Below are 13,863 nucleotides of genomic sequence, written 5' to 3'. Positions count from 1 at the left end.
TTATTTTACTTTACACTACTGTATTGGTTTTGCCATACATTGACATGAATCCACCACGGGTGTACATGCGTTCCCAAACATGAACCCCCCTCCCTCCTCCCTCCCCATAACATCTCTCTAATACTGAGTTTTAAAACCAAGAAGTATGACATCTCCAACTTTATCTCTTTTTTTCCCAAGATTATTTTTGGCTATTTAGGCCCATTAGATTCCATATAAATTTTAAGATGGATTTTTCTACAAATAACACAATTTAGATTTTGCTAGAGATTGCATTAAATCTGTAGATCACTTTGCGTAGTACTGACATTCAACAATAGTAAGTCTTTTAATCCATGAATACAGTTATGTCTCTATTTGTGTCCTCTTTAATTTCTTTTAGCAACATTTTACAGTTTCCCATGTTAAAAGTTTTTCTTCTCATCGGTTAGTTTTATTCCTAAGCAATTTATTCCTTTCAATGCTATTGTAAATGGGTATGCCTCTCAATTTCCTTTTCATGTTGTTCCTTCTTAGTGTTTTGTTAATTCTATACCCACAAGACTACATTCCAGTGGTTCTCACCAAGGTGATTTTGTCACTTGTGAGACATTTGGCTATTTCTGGAGACAATTTTGATTTTTTACAACTTGCAGGTGGGAGGGAACAGATGGATATGTTACTGGCATCAAATGGACAGAGGCAAGGGATACTGCTAAATATTCTATAACAGGAAGTTTCCCACAACAAAGAATTATCTGGCTGAAGATGCTAACTGTGCCAAGGCTGAAAAACTTTGCTATATTCTAACTACAAACCCAAATTAAGGCCAAATATACTTGAAAAATGTATACAAGAAAAAACATTTCAAAAGATAATAGCAGCAAGGTTATAGAGGATTATGTTATTTTTCCTATTTCAATTTCTACAAATTACCACGCCATTACCATTCCAAGAGAAAAAATTAACTTGATTTGAAAAAAAAATGTTCATTTAGTCGCTAATTTTAACCTTCAGAGTCCATGGCTTTTTGTTTTTAAAGTTTCATTTGATTCCCAGAAATACTGTTTAAGTGCTACTTATATGCCAGACTCTGATGAGAATTCAGAAGACAGTGGTGTACAAAACAGACAAGGTACATACTCTCAGGGAGCTTACAGACTGATGGGAGAAATGAACACTGAGTTAATACACTAACAAATTATGCTAAATATTCTTAAGGAAAACAACAGAGGGATTTAACTTTCAACCAGCTTGCTCAGGGATGGCCTCTTCAGGTAAACGATATTGAAGATTCAAAAGATGAGAAATAACGAAGCAGGTGAAGGAAAGGGGATGAAGGTGAAGGGAGTGGGGAGGGCGTTCTGACAGAAAGGCATGTGTAAAAGGCCTGAAGAGAGGACTATTACTATGTTAGAGAAATTAAAAGATGAATGAGAGAACAGTAAGGGGAGATAATAAAAGAGAGAGGTAGAAGAAGGTGACAAGCACCAAATGTGGCAAGGCCTTCAAGGTCTCAGTAAGGAGTTTGTAAGCTAAATGTCGTGGGATGCAACTGAAGTAGAGAAGTGTGACTGGATTTATCTATTTTGAAAGAATCACGCAGGTTTATTATGAATTAGAAAAGAGCAATAGCAGAAATAAGGCAACCACTGTGAATACGAGATAATGACAAGGTAGCAATGATTTGCCCAAGATTTTAACAGTGAGGAGAAAGTTAACAGAAAAGTAAGAATGGAGTGACATTAACTAGTATCAAACTTAAAACATTATCTAAAAGAAACTTCTTTCCAGGGATGTTGTTGCAACATCAGCAAAGGATGTTACTTATGTGACACCACTTTCCCTGACCCTACACATGACAGGTGAGGAGGTGAAGGGGAAAAGCCAATTCATAATCAGGCCAGCAGTAAAAACAATCTGCCTCAGTTTGGACACAGCTTATTAGTGCAAGCAGATTCTCTGAGCAATTCAACACAGAAGTTACATAAAGACTAAGAGAGTCAGAATCTAGGAAAAATACAATTTACCAGCTGAATTAGTGGCTAGAAGAGCGGCAGAGCAAAGATCCAGGAATTCCTACCAAGATACTCCTACCCAAAATAATCTTGGATAATGTGACCACTGGTTCCTTAATTTTCCTAATGCCTCACGCTTATTTGACATAGTCTGAATAGGGTGTTCCTTATTTTTTTTCTTTTTATTTGGCTGTGCCTTGCAGCTTGTGTAATCATAATTCCCCAACCAGGGACTGAACCGAGGCCCTCAGCAGCGAAAGCATCAAGTCCTACCCATTAAATTGCCAGGGAATTCCCTGTTCCTTGCATTCTTAAAAGTTTACTCAAAATAAGTATCTACTAAAGTGAGACTTTAATTTTATAGAATTTGTTGTTCAGTTGCTAGTCATGTCCGACTCTTTGCCACCGCATGGACTGCAGCATGCCAGGGCCCCCTGTCCCTCACCATCTCGTGGAGTTTGCCCAGGTTCATGTTCACTGAATCGGTGATGCCATACAGCTATTTCATCCTCTGTCACCCTCTTCTCCTTCTGCCTTCAATCTTTCCCAGAATCAATTTTACATTAATTTCCCTCAATTTTACAGAAATTGAGGCTAAAAAAAACATGAGAAAGCTTTCCTAATGGCATATAGCTAATGAGATGCAATCCTAGGTCTTCTCATTCGTAAAGTCAACCTTTTCCATAAATCTCAAGGGAAGAGTTACTGGATGGCAAACATTTAGGATGTTCTTTCTCTTCAAATTTGAGGTATATTATTTATTATAAATTTGAGTTTAGGAAAGAAAGATAAGCAATCTACAACACTAGCTCACAGTGGCTAAATATCCCCACAGGGTCAGTTCAGAGCAGGGCTCTGAGAAATCGTGACCTGCTAGAATGCAAAAACCATGAGAAGAGGAATTTAGCCTGTGTTACTCATTGCTCAAGCTTCACTTACAACAGAACCTCAGACAAAGAAACTAAATAAATATTTGCTGAACAAATGAATTCAATTCAGGGAAGAGGAGATGAAGAAGTAAGTGAAAAAGAGCTGCTAACAGTTCATCTGTGACCCTTAGGTAGTAGAAAGCTGCCGTAATTCCTATTTCTCTTAATTAAGCTACAACTTTACTGATATAAACCACATATGACATAATTTACTATTCAAAATGTAAAATTCAGTGGTTTTTAGTATATTCACAAAGTTGCACATCAATCACCACCATCTAATTCCGGATCATAATCTTCACCACAAAAAGCCCCATGCCTATTAGTAGCCATTCTCATTTGCCTCTTAACCCAGGCCTTGGCAACTACTAATCTACTTGGTCTCTCTGGATTTCCCTATCCTGGACATTTCATATAATTGGAATTACAGAATATGTGATTTTTTTCTAATTGGCTTCTTTCAGGTACCATAATGTTTTCAAGGTTCACCCATGTAGTAATGTGCAGCAGTAGTTAAATTATTTTTTATGGTAGAATAATATTCCACTGTATGCAAATACCACATTTTGTTTATCAATTCATCAGTTGATGGATATTTGGGTTGTTTCCATGTTTTGCCTATTTTAGATAATGCTACTACAAACATTCTTGGTCAAGTTTTCATGCAGACACTTGTTTTCAATTCTCTTGGGTTTATACTTAGGAGTGGAACTGCTGGGTCACATGTTAACTGTTTAACTTTTTGAGGAACTGCCAAACTGCATTCCAAAGTAGCTGAACCATTTTACATTCTCATCAGCCATGTATGAGGGTTCTACTTTCTCTACATCATCACCAACGCTTGTTTATCTTTTTGCTTACAGCTATACTAGTAGGTATGAAGTGGTATCTCATTATGGTTTTCAGCTTAATGATTAATGATGTTGATCACACACTGCATTTGTTTATTGGTCCTAAATAAGCTTTTTCATAATTTAAAGATAATACTGTTACTATTTTAAAGCTGGGGAACAAAAGGGAATTGAGAAAAAGTATTCAAGACATTAAGAGAAAACAATGTGAACACTGATATAAGATGTTTAAGAAAACAGTTGATCAACAAATGAAGTCAAAATTATAGTGTATATTCTTTTTTGGTCTGGCTTATTCCATTCAGTATGATAGTTTTTAGATTCACATTTTGCCTGTATCAATCATTTGTTTTTATTGCTGAGCTAACCCAGTGTATGTATATACCACAGACTGTCCACTAACCTGCTGATGAACGTTTAGATGTTTCCAATTTGAGGCTACTACAGTTTCTACAAACATCTATGTAAAAAAAAAAGATGAACTCAAATCTGTAGCTGTACCTGTGAACATCTCTATATAAAAGTCAGGCAAAATAAGAAACCATTCTACTACATCTATACTGGATGGCAGTGCTTTATACTTGTCTTCAATAGGCTTTTTCTTCCTTTTTTCTTAAAATAGGCCTCTCATTCTTCAGGAAAACCTGTGGTTTAACTGGGGCTTCCCTGGTGGCTCAGCAGTAAAAGAATGTGTCTGCAATGTCGGAGATGCGGGTCTGCGGGTTTGATCCCTGAGTCAGGAAGATCCCCTGGAGAAGGAAATGGCAACTCACTATAGTATTCTTGCCAAGAAATCCTACGGACAGAGGAGCCTGGCAGGCTACAGTCCATGAGGTTGCAAAGAGTCAGACACGACTTTACCGACTAAACCACCACACCAACACCTTTCCCAATCAATCCCCACCCCCACTCCCCCCACCCCCGCCCCCGCCCCCGCCCCCGCCACCACACACACACACCTGGCCTGCGGCACACGACTTTGTACTGGCCAATCATAAAGCCATATTCCTCTGCCCACAGTGACTAAATTCAGGTACAAGCATGCAATCAAATCTTGATCAGAGTCCTCCCTAGACTTTCATTAGAGCTCTTATAAAGTGAGCTACAGCTCTGAACTTACTGGGTTTTAAGAGCCAGATTTCCTCATTGTGCTTAAACTAATTCAAGCTGGGCTCTGAATATTAAAAAAAAAACCAGCCTTTTCAGCCTAAAGCTATCAGACCTGACTTTTAATATCAACATTATGGAAAAAGTTTATGGTATTTAAAGTCACTATTCTAAAGAAAGCCAGAAAATATAGGGTTTAGTAACTATTAGAGAACCTAGAGTAATGTAACAATTATTCAAAAATCTCAAAACTTTATTTTGGTTTTTACCCCTGGACCTGAAAAGCTCAAAGTGGCTAAAGAGGAACAGGAAGATAGGCAGGATGGGTGGCAAAAAGTGTAGGGTTATTTAATACAACCAGATAGATAAAACTACTGTAACTAAATTTACGTAACATTTACTTTAAGGAACCAAAAGACATGCTATAAAAACTAAAACAAGGTAGTTTCCTGGTGGTCCAGTGGTTAAGACTCTGCGCTTCCACTGCAGGGTGCTTGAGTTCATTCCCTGGTGGGGGAACTAAGATTCCGCATGTGGTGCAGCCATAAAAACACTAAACAAGTATTAAGAGTAGTTACCAGGCAACTAAAGCTTTCATTTAAAGAACTGGAAACTGAAGCAGAACATAATTTGCTTTCTAATATTAAAAATGTCTATCACCAAATTATGGAACACCACATTACCTTAGGATTCTGACTTTTGTTAATTGAAAAGTTTCAGGTTTGCCAAAACATATCATTATTGAAAATGTTAATTTACATTAATTGAATGTAAATTAATTGAGGGTAAAAGTGATAGTTAATCAAATTTTATCCTAATAATACATAACCAGTAAAAGTTTAGCATTTTATAATCAAGCTAATCTTATAGTACCAGCAAATGTCTATGGCCTTAAGCCATTTTTCATTATGTGTACCAAATCTGAGCTATTTTCTGGTTCAATTTAGTTTTATGGGCCATCAGTTAACAAAATCTACCTATTTACAAACCTACTTACAACACAGGATTAGAGAAATGAAGTCAGAAATCAGTAATTTTGTGACCATTTGGTTAAGCATGCAGGAGAAAGTAGGCTTTCACTTGAGTGCTAATGAAGGGGAAAAGAAGGCTTCTCCAATTTATGTGATGTAATTTGAATTATGGTGCACAGTGGTACAAAAGGAACTGCAAACAAAATGTTACTCTGACAGGGAACACAGATGGGGGAGAGGGGTTATTTGGATGTAATGTATGATGAAGCAAGTTAATACAAACAGAGCCACCATTCACTCTGCCTGCAATATTAAGTATTTAAATAGTTTAAAGATATTAAGTTAACTTCTGTAACTACTGAACAGAGGAACTAGGGTTCAAATCCAGGTGTGACTCCACAGTTCATGTTATTTAACTGTGACACTATAAAGCTTTTTAAGAGCCTTTTATCAATTAAAAGTGATAATCACCTATAACAGAACCTACAATAATACACAAAGACAATGTTTCTCCAAGTGTGGTCAACAAGCCCCTGTGGGGACAGTGAGACCTTTTCAGAGGGTCCACAAGGGCAAAACTGTTTTCTTAAATTACTACTAACACTTGTTTTTATTCAGTTAACATTTGCACTGTACTGCACTGCAGTGGGTAAAGCACTGTATTTTAGTTAAACAGAAAAAAGGCAGCTCACTTGAGAATGTCCTTGATAAATCAGTAAAAAAATTGTTACTTTTATTAAAAAATAAAAAAGCCTTTTCTTTCTAAAATTTTGTGATAAAATGGGGAACACACATAAACCATTTCTACAGAATACACCTGCAGCAGGATGACTGTCTCAGGAAAAAGTATTTGTGGGACTGTTTGAGTTGCTAATTGAACTAGCCACTTTTTTCATGGAACATCATTTTTACTTGAAAGAACAACTGACAGACAAATTATGGCTATTCAGTATCTGGCGGATGTTTTCACAAAAGTGAGCAAAGTGAGCTTATGGCTTCAAGAAAAACAACTTTCAGTATTCATTGCTAATGATAAAGTTTGAGCTTTAAAGTGAAGAAGAACTTTGGAAAACTTCTATCTACCACTGTGAGCTTGACAGACTTCCAATATTTAAGATTTTTCTGATGAACTTATGTGGTGATGCTAACTGTGAATTTTTACTGTATAATCAAGTGTGTCAGCATCTGGAAGATCTACATAACTCAGTGAACTAATATTTTCCAAATGACCAACATATGATGTTACAAAATCAGTAATGTCCAAGTGTAAGACAGACCAGTGGATTTTAACATACCAGTGGACTTTAATGTAAGAGTAAGAAGTTTGCTAAGTGATTTCAGATTCCATACTGCAACTAACTTTTTAAAAAAACTATTATTTCGAGCTTGGGCTTATATGGTATGATATGGTATATCAAAGTAATTTTTATAATTATCTAAAAAGATTATTAAGTGTTCTTCCCTTTTTCAAATGCCTATTGTGTGAAGCTGGCAATTCTTCATATGCTTCAACCAAAAGAGTATATCACAAAAATTGGAAATTCAGCTATCTTTTCTAAAGCCAAATATTAAGGAGATTCAAGAAAAGTGTTAAACATGGCCCTTCTTCTCACCAATTTTGGAAAATTTTGAAAAATCAGTTCTCTTTGGCTGGAAATTTATGTTTATATAAAACTGCTCTATTATTGCTATTTTATGAATTAATATTTTTAAAAATTCTTGTTTAGCTTCTAAAATGGTAAAAGTTGATATTGATAGAAACCTGCAAATAAGGCTTTTTGAGGGTCCTTATTTTTAACTGCATAAATGGGTCTTGAAACCCAATGCTCTGAAAATTTCTAAACTAAGGCCATTACAACCACATATATTTTGTCCTTATTTAGTAGGTGCCAATATAAAGATTGTTTTCATTTGATCTGTAAGTAAATGGATTGCGTTCTCAGTTTAAAGTCTACAAATGAAACACAATTTCCAAAAATATCTCTGGTATACACAACAACAACAACAACAACAACAACAAAATACCCTTAGTGAATGTCTATTATACCCCATGGACTATACTAGGTGCTTTAATCAACTTTGAGACTTGTATTAAGGCTGAGAGAAGCTAAAGGGAGGTCCTAAACATAATACAAATAGTACAGATATCACTTTGAAACATCTGAGTTAAAGTCATTCCCTTGAATGTTATGCTATCATGTCATGTAACTCTAGCATTTTTTCTTTATATAATGAATAGTAATCCCTACTTCTATGATTGAGAGAAACGAGAATACAAGTAAAAGTATATAAACAGCAGATGCTGAAGAAGTTAGTTCTCTTTAATCAAACTTCTCCTCTGTTCCAAAACTAAACCTGTATCACAATTATCATTCAAGGTTAGATTTGACAAGCTCTCATTTCATTATTATAGGCCTCAAGTAGATGAATGCTGTTTCAGCAACATTAAAAAATACCTTAAGGACCCACAACCACTATCAGATACAAGAGATCAATGTTTAAAAATTACCTACGCATTTTTTTCTAAAGTATTTTCATTCTTTTAAAGCTAAATTACTCCTACAACTCTTCCCAATCTTGTTATATTCACATCTGACATACTAGGCTCTAAGAAAAACAAAGATCTTGATATTGCTAAGAAAATTACCAATGAAGCAATTCTGAAATTGGTTGCCTTATAAACTAGGAAAGCTGGCAGAAAGGACATTATTTAATTCCCAACTATATTTCTATCAGATATTTCATATTGTCACATGCCTGGACTATTATATGAAAAATTAGACAGTGGTTATTTTAAGTATAGTAAATATGTTCCAAGATTTGTGATGAGAGAGGTCAGTCTCTAAAAGTTAACAAGACTTAATAGCTTAACAATGCCTTTCACTCTGTAGAGTTTAACAAATCACCAAGGCCATTTCTAAATAACAAAACAGCTGATCAATTTATTAAACTCTTGCCAACCAAGTAAGTCTTTCCTGAAGTTCAAGCTGACTTCATATTTCATGTTGCATGAACAATTATAAGTTTCCAATTATGTAGTATTTTAATATTCTTTTATTTTTAGGGTAATCATTTTTCTCAAAGCAGTTTTTATAAAATCTAATTCTTTACCTAACAAAACTTATGCTCTATTCAAACCCGGTCAATCTCAGAACTTCTATAGAAATTATGCAGGTTTATTAGAAAGTCTACAAGAGAATTTCCCCTCTACCTCTCTACATTTAAAACTTAAGCTAGATGAACTCGGTCTGCTTTATTCTGACTCATTTTTTAATTTGAAATTTGGTCACTACCCATTTCCTGTGTTAAACTGTGCATACCCTCTCTATGGTTACTATCTCAAACTAATGATGATCCTCTATCACACTACATAAAAGAAGCTACACCTTGAATACCATCTGACAGTTCCTACAAGTTATTTTAAACAGATATTGACATACACCTTCTTTAATGCTGTTATCTTTCAAGAAGTTAGCATGACCATATTTTGGAGGAGCCAGAACAGTAGAATAAAAGATAGGAATGAATATCAGATTGAAGGTCATATAATCAGTTTCAATTCTAACAGAAATTCTGACTTTAGAAGGGTCACTAATTCCCTGTTCCCAATCTGTCTTTCTATGGGCAATTCATATCTCTACATTAAAAATGTTCCCATTAATTTTAAGTTCAGTGTAAGATACATGCACATGGAGGAAAAAACAAGGAGCCAACCGCAAATAAGGAAGCAAGACAATTAATTCCACTAAATCCTATTAACCCCCCTTTTCCCCCTAAAAAGAAAACCTGAAGGTGATAAAACACTCAGAGAATTGCCAGGCACCTTTCTAACATTAAACCTATTAATCTTCACAACAGGAAGTAGATGTCAAGTACCTCTAATTTTACAGATGAAAGAACCATAAGATTAACTGACTCTCCCAAAGTCACACACAAAGTTAGATATTAAACTAAATTCCAGGATTTCATACCCATAATTTGGAACCAAACAATGTTAGATCAAACCAAAATGCTAGTTATCTCACTCTACTTGCTATCCTCTGTATCAGTACTGTCCAATAAGGCAGCCATAGCTGCACCTGAAACGGAGCTAGTCCAAACTGAGATATTCCGTTAAGTGTAAAAGGCCAGATTTTGAAGACTTGTACGAAAAGAACAACATGAAATATTTAATTAACCATATTTGAGGGGGAAGAAACGGGCATAATTCATATTTTGAGGGACACAGGCATGTATGTAATTAATACACACAATAGGGCTTCTAGAGCTTCCCTGGTGGCTCAGACAGTAAATAATCCGCCTGCAATGAAGGAGACCTGAGTTCCATCCCTGGATTGGGAAGATACCTTGGAGGAGGGCATGGCAACCCACTCTAGTATTCTTGCCTGGAGAATCCCATGGACAGAGGAGGCTGGCGGGCTACAGTCCATAGGGTCACACAGAGTTGGACACAACTGTGCGACTAAGCACATACACACACAGGCCTTCCAATATTCTCCCAGGATAATAAAAGATGTTTTTATTTCATTGCAGGCATATGTGACAGAATAAATTACAAATGAGGAGAAAGGATGACTTTCTCTTAAAATCATATTCCATTTCTTTAGGTGAAACATGAAAATACTCATATTCCTAATGCATGCAGAGTTATCAAAGCCACTAAAGGATACCCACAAGGCAAAATGAACTTCTCAAAACATTTTACTTAATGTGTATTTACAGCTATTTTTTAAAAATCACATAGCAAATATGGCTCCAGTATAGAATCAGCCTTTAATCTTATTTTGGCTAAAATAAGAAATACACAGTGAGGGGAGAACATCAATTTAAAAAATAAGGATCACCTAAAAATAGCTTGGCAATTCCACAGAAAGAGACACATAAAGTTACCATACGTGTAAAACTAAAGAGAAATGAAAACGCAGGTCTACACAAAAATGTGTAGATGAATATTCAGAGCAGCACTAATCATTAAAAAGTGGAAACAATGCAAATGATGAATGAATGAACAAAAAGTAGTATATGCACACACTGGAATAGTCAGCTATAAAAAGGAATAAAGCACTAATACATTATTTTTACAATATGTATAAACCTTGAAAACATTAGCTACCTAAAGAAGCCAGTCACAAAAGATCACATACTGTATAATTCCATTTATATGAAATATTTATAATAGGTAAATCTAAAAAGACAGAATGACTGCTAGTGAGTCTGGGTTTCTTTTGGAGAGTGATGAAAATGTTCTAAGACTGTGCTGATGGCTGTACAACTATGTGAAAATACCAAAAATCATTTCAAATGGGTGAACTGTATAGTATGTGAATTCCATCTCAATGAAGTTGTTTAAAAAATAAAAAACACCCAGAAAAGTAGAAGGGAAAGAGATTAGAAGGATTGTCAAGCATTTGATATTTCTCTAGATTTTTCTAATTTTGCCATATTTAAGCTTTTAGGTTTTGTAATTTGTGATTTCCCCCCCTTATTTTAAATATTCATAAAAGTCAAAATTTTTTTTATCACATCATTACACTACTAAACAATGAAAATCATAAATTCTACATTTAAATGGCAATTTCAATACCATGTGAATCATCTCAATAAAGTTAAAATTCTTTCATTTTTTTAAAAAAAGGTGTTATAAAAATTATGCCTGATGTTAATCTTAAAAGAATCACAGAATTAACCAGATAGTATTTAAGTCCCTCAAACTAGGAAACCCACTGAGACAGCATTAACTGCCTTGGAGAGTAAATGGCTTTGTGGAAAGCCCCCCAAATAGTCACTATCTCAATCAGGCAAAAGCTCAAAGTTCAGAAACAGATGATGGGAATTTGAAGATCTCAGTATAAAAAAGTACAAAAAAATAAAAAATACTACTAGACCACCTTCTTTTAAAAGCTAAACTCTTGATTCAGATGCAGAATGGAAATATTTAAAAATTAAAAAAAAAAAGGCAAACAAAAGAACCCCTATTCACCTAGACTCCTAATACTGAAGGAAAAAAAGTCTAATATCAAAAATCTGTAATAGGTGTTTAACTCACACCTTATGGCCCTTAAGAACCTCAAAAGCAGCTGTTACCTAAAATAACGAAGGGTTTTTTTCACCCTTTTAGAATAATAAAATGTGATGGTGCCATTCCGCAGCCCACCCCATCCCCCATTACCACCACCACCGGCAGGTGGAGGGAAAGGATACTGTAGACTAGAGGAAGACAGCTCTGAATAACCCTTTGGACTTTATAGGTAAGAATGCAGCTGGTGGTCTCTCAGGAAGGGGTAAAAAGATTTGTGAACAAGCTGACATAAGGGTTATCCTTTGCCAGGAAGAGCGCACACCGTGAGCCACATCTTGCTCATCCACATCAGCTATATCCACAGTAAAACACAGGCCGCTGGAAGGCACTGTTAGCATCACCAGGAAGGCCTCTCACGCCGGGGGTGTTTTTTTTCAACGGAGAAGTTGACTCCTGTAGTTTGGATATTGGGGGGAGGCAGGGGTAAAGCGGGAGTCGGAAAGACCAGAGAAAGTGCCTTTAAGTGGAGATGACTCGGGCCTCGCTGAGGAAGTTCCGAGCCCCACTCGGTCGCCACACGCTAGTCCCTCCTCCCTCCCCACCCTCGGCCCCAGACGTCGTTGCGGGAGCCAGAGCCGGAATCTCCGCCGCCGCTCCGGGGCTGGGGGCGCAGGCGGGCCGGGGCGGCGCAGCACACGCACGCCTCCTCCACACTCGCCGCGCCCGGCCTCCCTGCCGCGAGGCCCAGCCGCTCGCAACCGCGCCGGGCCAGCTCCGCCGGGCAGGCCTAGGCCGCGCCGGCCGTACCCCGGCACCTCGCTCCCCGCGGAGGCGGACCAGGCCCGACACAAACTTCCCGGCGCGTTAGCACACGCGTCACGGACGGGCCGGCCCCCAGCGCCATTCCCCTGCGGCCCGGCGGCGGCCGCGGCTCCCGCCCCTACTCCCCATACTCCGAGTCCCGGCGGAGATCGACCCGAGGCCCACGGCCCTCACCCCTCCGGCGTCCCCGAGTTTACCTCCAAGTCGCGGCCTTTGTTCTTGAAATTCTTGAGCCGTTGGTTGTCCAGTTTCTCGTTGTCCGCCATGGCCGGGCCGGTGACTCCTTCCCCCGCCCGGGCCCCGCGGGATCCGCCCCAACCACCACGCCGCACCGACACTCCCAGGAACCGGGCCGCTGCCTGAGCTGCTGTGCCCGCCGCTTCCTTCCTCCTCTCACCTGCCTTCGCCGCGGTCTTCGCCTCTCCCCGCCCGTCCCCCCCCGCCCTAACCCCAGCGCGACCGCAGCTCCGGCGAAGACAACTGCGGAGCCGGGCGGCGGCAACGGCGGCGGAATGTGCTGCCGGCTGCGAGGGGGAGGCAGCCTCGATCTGAGGGCCCCGGCGCCGCGGCCACGCCCATTGCCGCCAGTCCCGCTCGCCGATTGGCCAACCAGACTCCGGTGCGCGCGACCAATCAGAAAGAACGATGGAGAGCGGGGGCGGAAGAGCGAATGGAAAGGGGAAGCGGGAGACTCTGGGAGGAAGGGGCCGCGGGATGGGCCCGGAGGGGAGGGGGTGTGGCGAGGAAGAGCAGGGAGGGACCACGTGCCCCCGGAGCAGGGGGGAGGAAGCGAAAGAGAAGTAGGAGGCTTAAAGGAAGGCGGGAAGGGGAAGGGGGAAGGAGACGCCCGGGAACGAGTTGGTTTGTTCTTGTTGTAGGACCCGCCCCAGAGGTCTGGAGTCCCCGGGCCAAAGCTCAATCAAAGTACGTTCTTTTCTTCTTCAGTGCGTCTTCTCTCCTAGGGCATTCTTTACGTGCTCCTGGTGCTTTACAGGAGATCTGCGCCTCGATTCCATCCCGGATCGGGACAGCCCCCTATTCTCAACCGAGCTCCCTACCCTAGCAGGGGTCTCTGCTGTCTAGGGGCCTGGCCTTGGGGCCTGGACTGGAAAGAGTGACTAGCGTTCCGGAGTCGCAGCGGAAAGCGGGAGGGTCAGTGGCTGGAAA

The 13,863-nt window shown here is 39.2% G+C and overlaps 1 protein-coding gene across 1 annotated transcript in view; it reads right to left on the bottom strand.

The window, feature by feature from the left end:
• The window catches only part of KPNA4 (karyopherin subunit alpha 4), a 61,386-nt gene extending 48,268 nt beyond the window's left edge, over positions 1-13,118 (bottom strand). Inside the window, 1 exon segment of the mRNA XM_018048221.1 lies at positions 12,894-13,118. Within this exon segment, the coding sequence (XP_017903710.1) occupies positions 12,894-12,962 (69 nt within the window). The 5' untranslated portion in view covers positions 12,963-13,118.

Source organism: Capra hircus, chromosome 1, assembly GCF_001704415.2.
Source record: "Capra hircus breed San Clemente chromosome 1, ASM170441v1, whole genome shotgun sequence".
NCBI lineage: Eukaryota > Metazoa > Chordata > Mammalia > Artiodactyla > Bovidae > Capra > Capra hircus.
The sequence above is the reverse complement of the archived record's forward strand: the minus strand, read 5'-3'. Positions and strand labels throughout refer to the sequence as shown.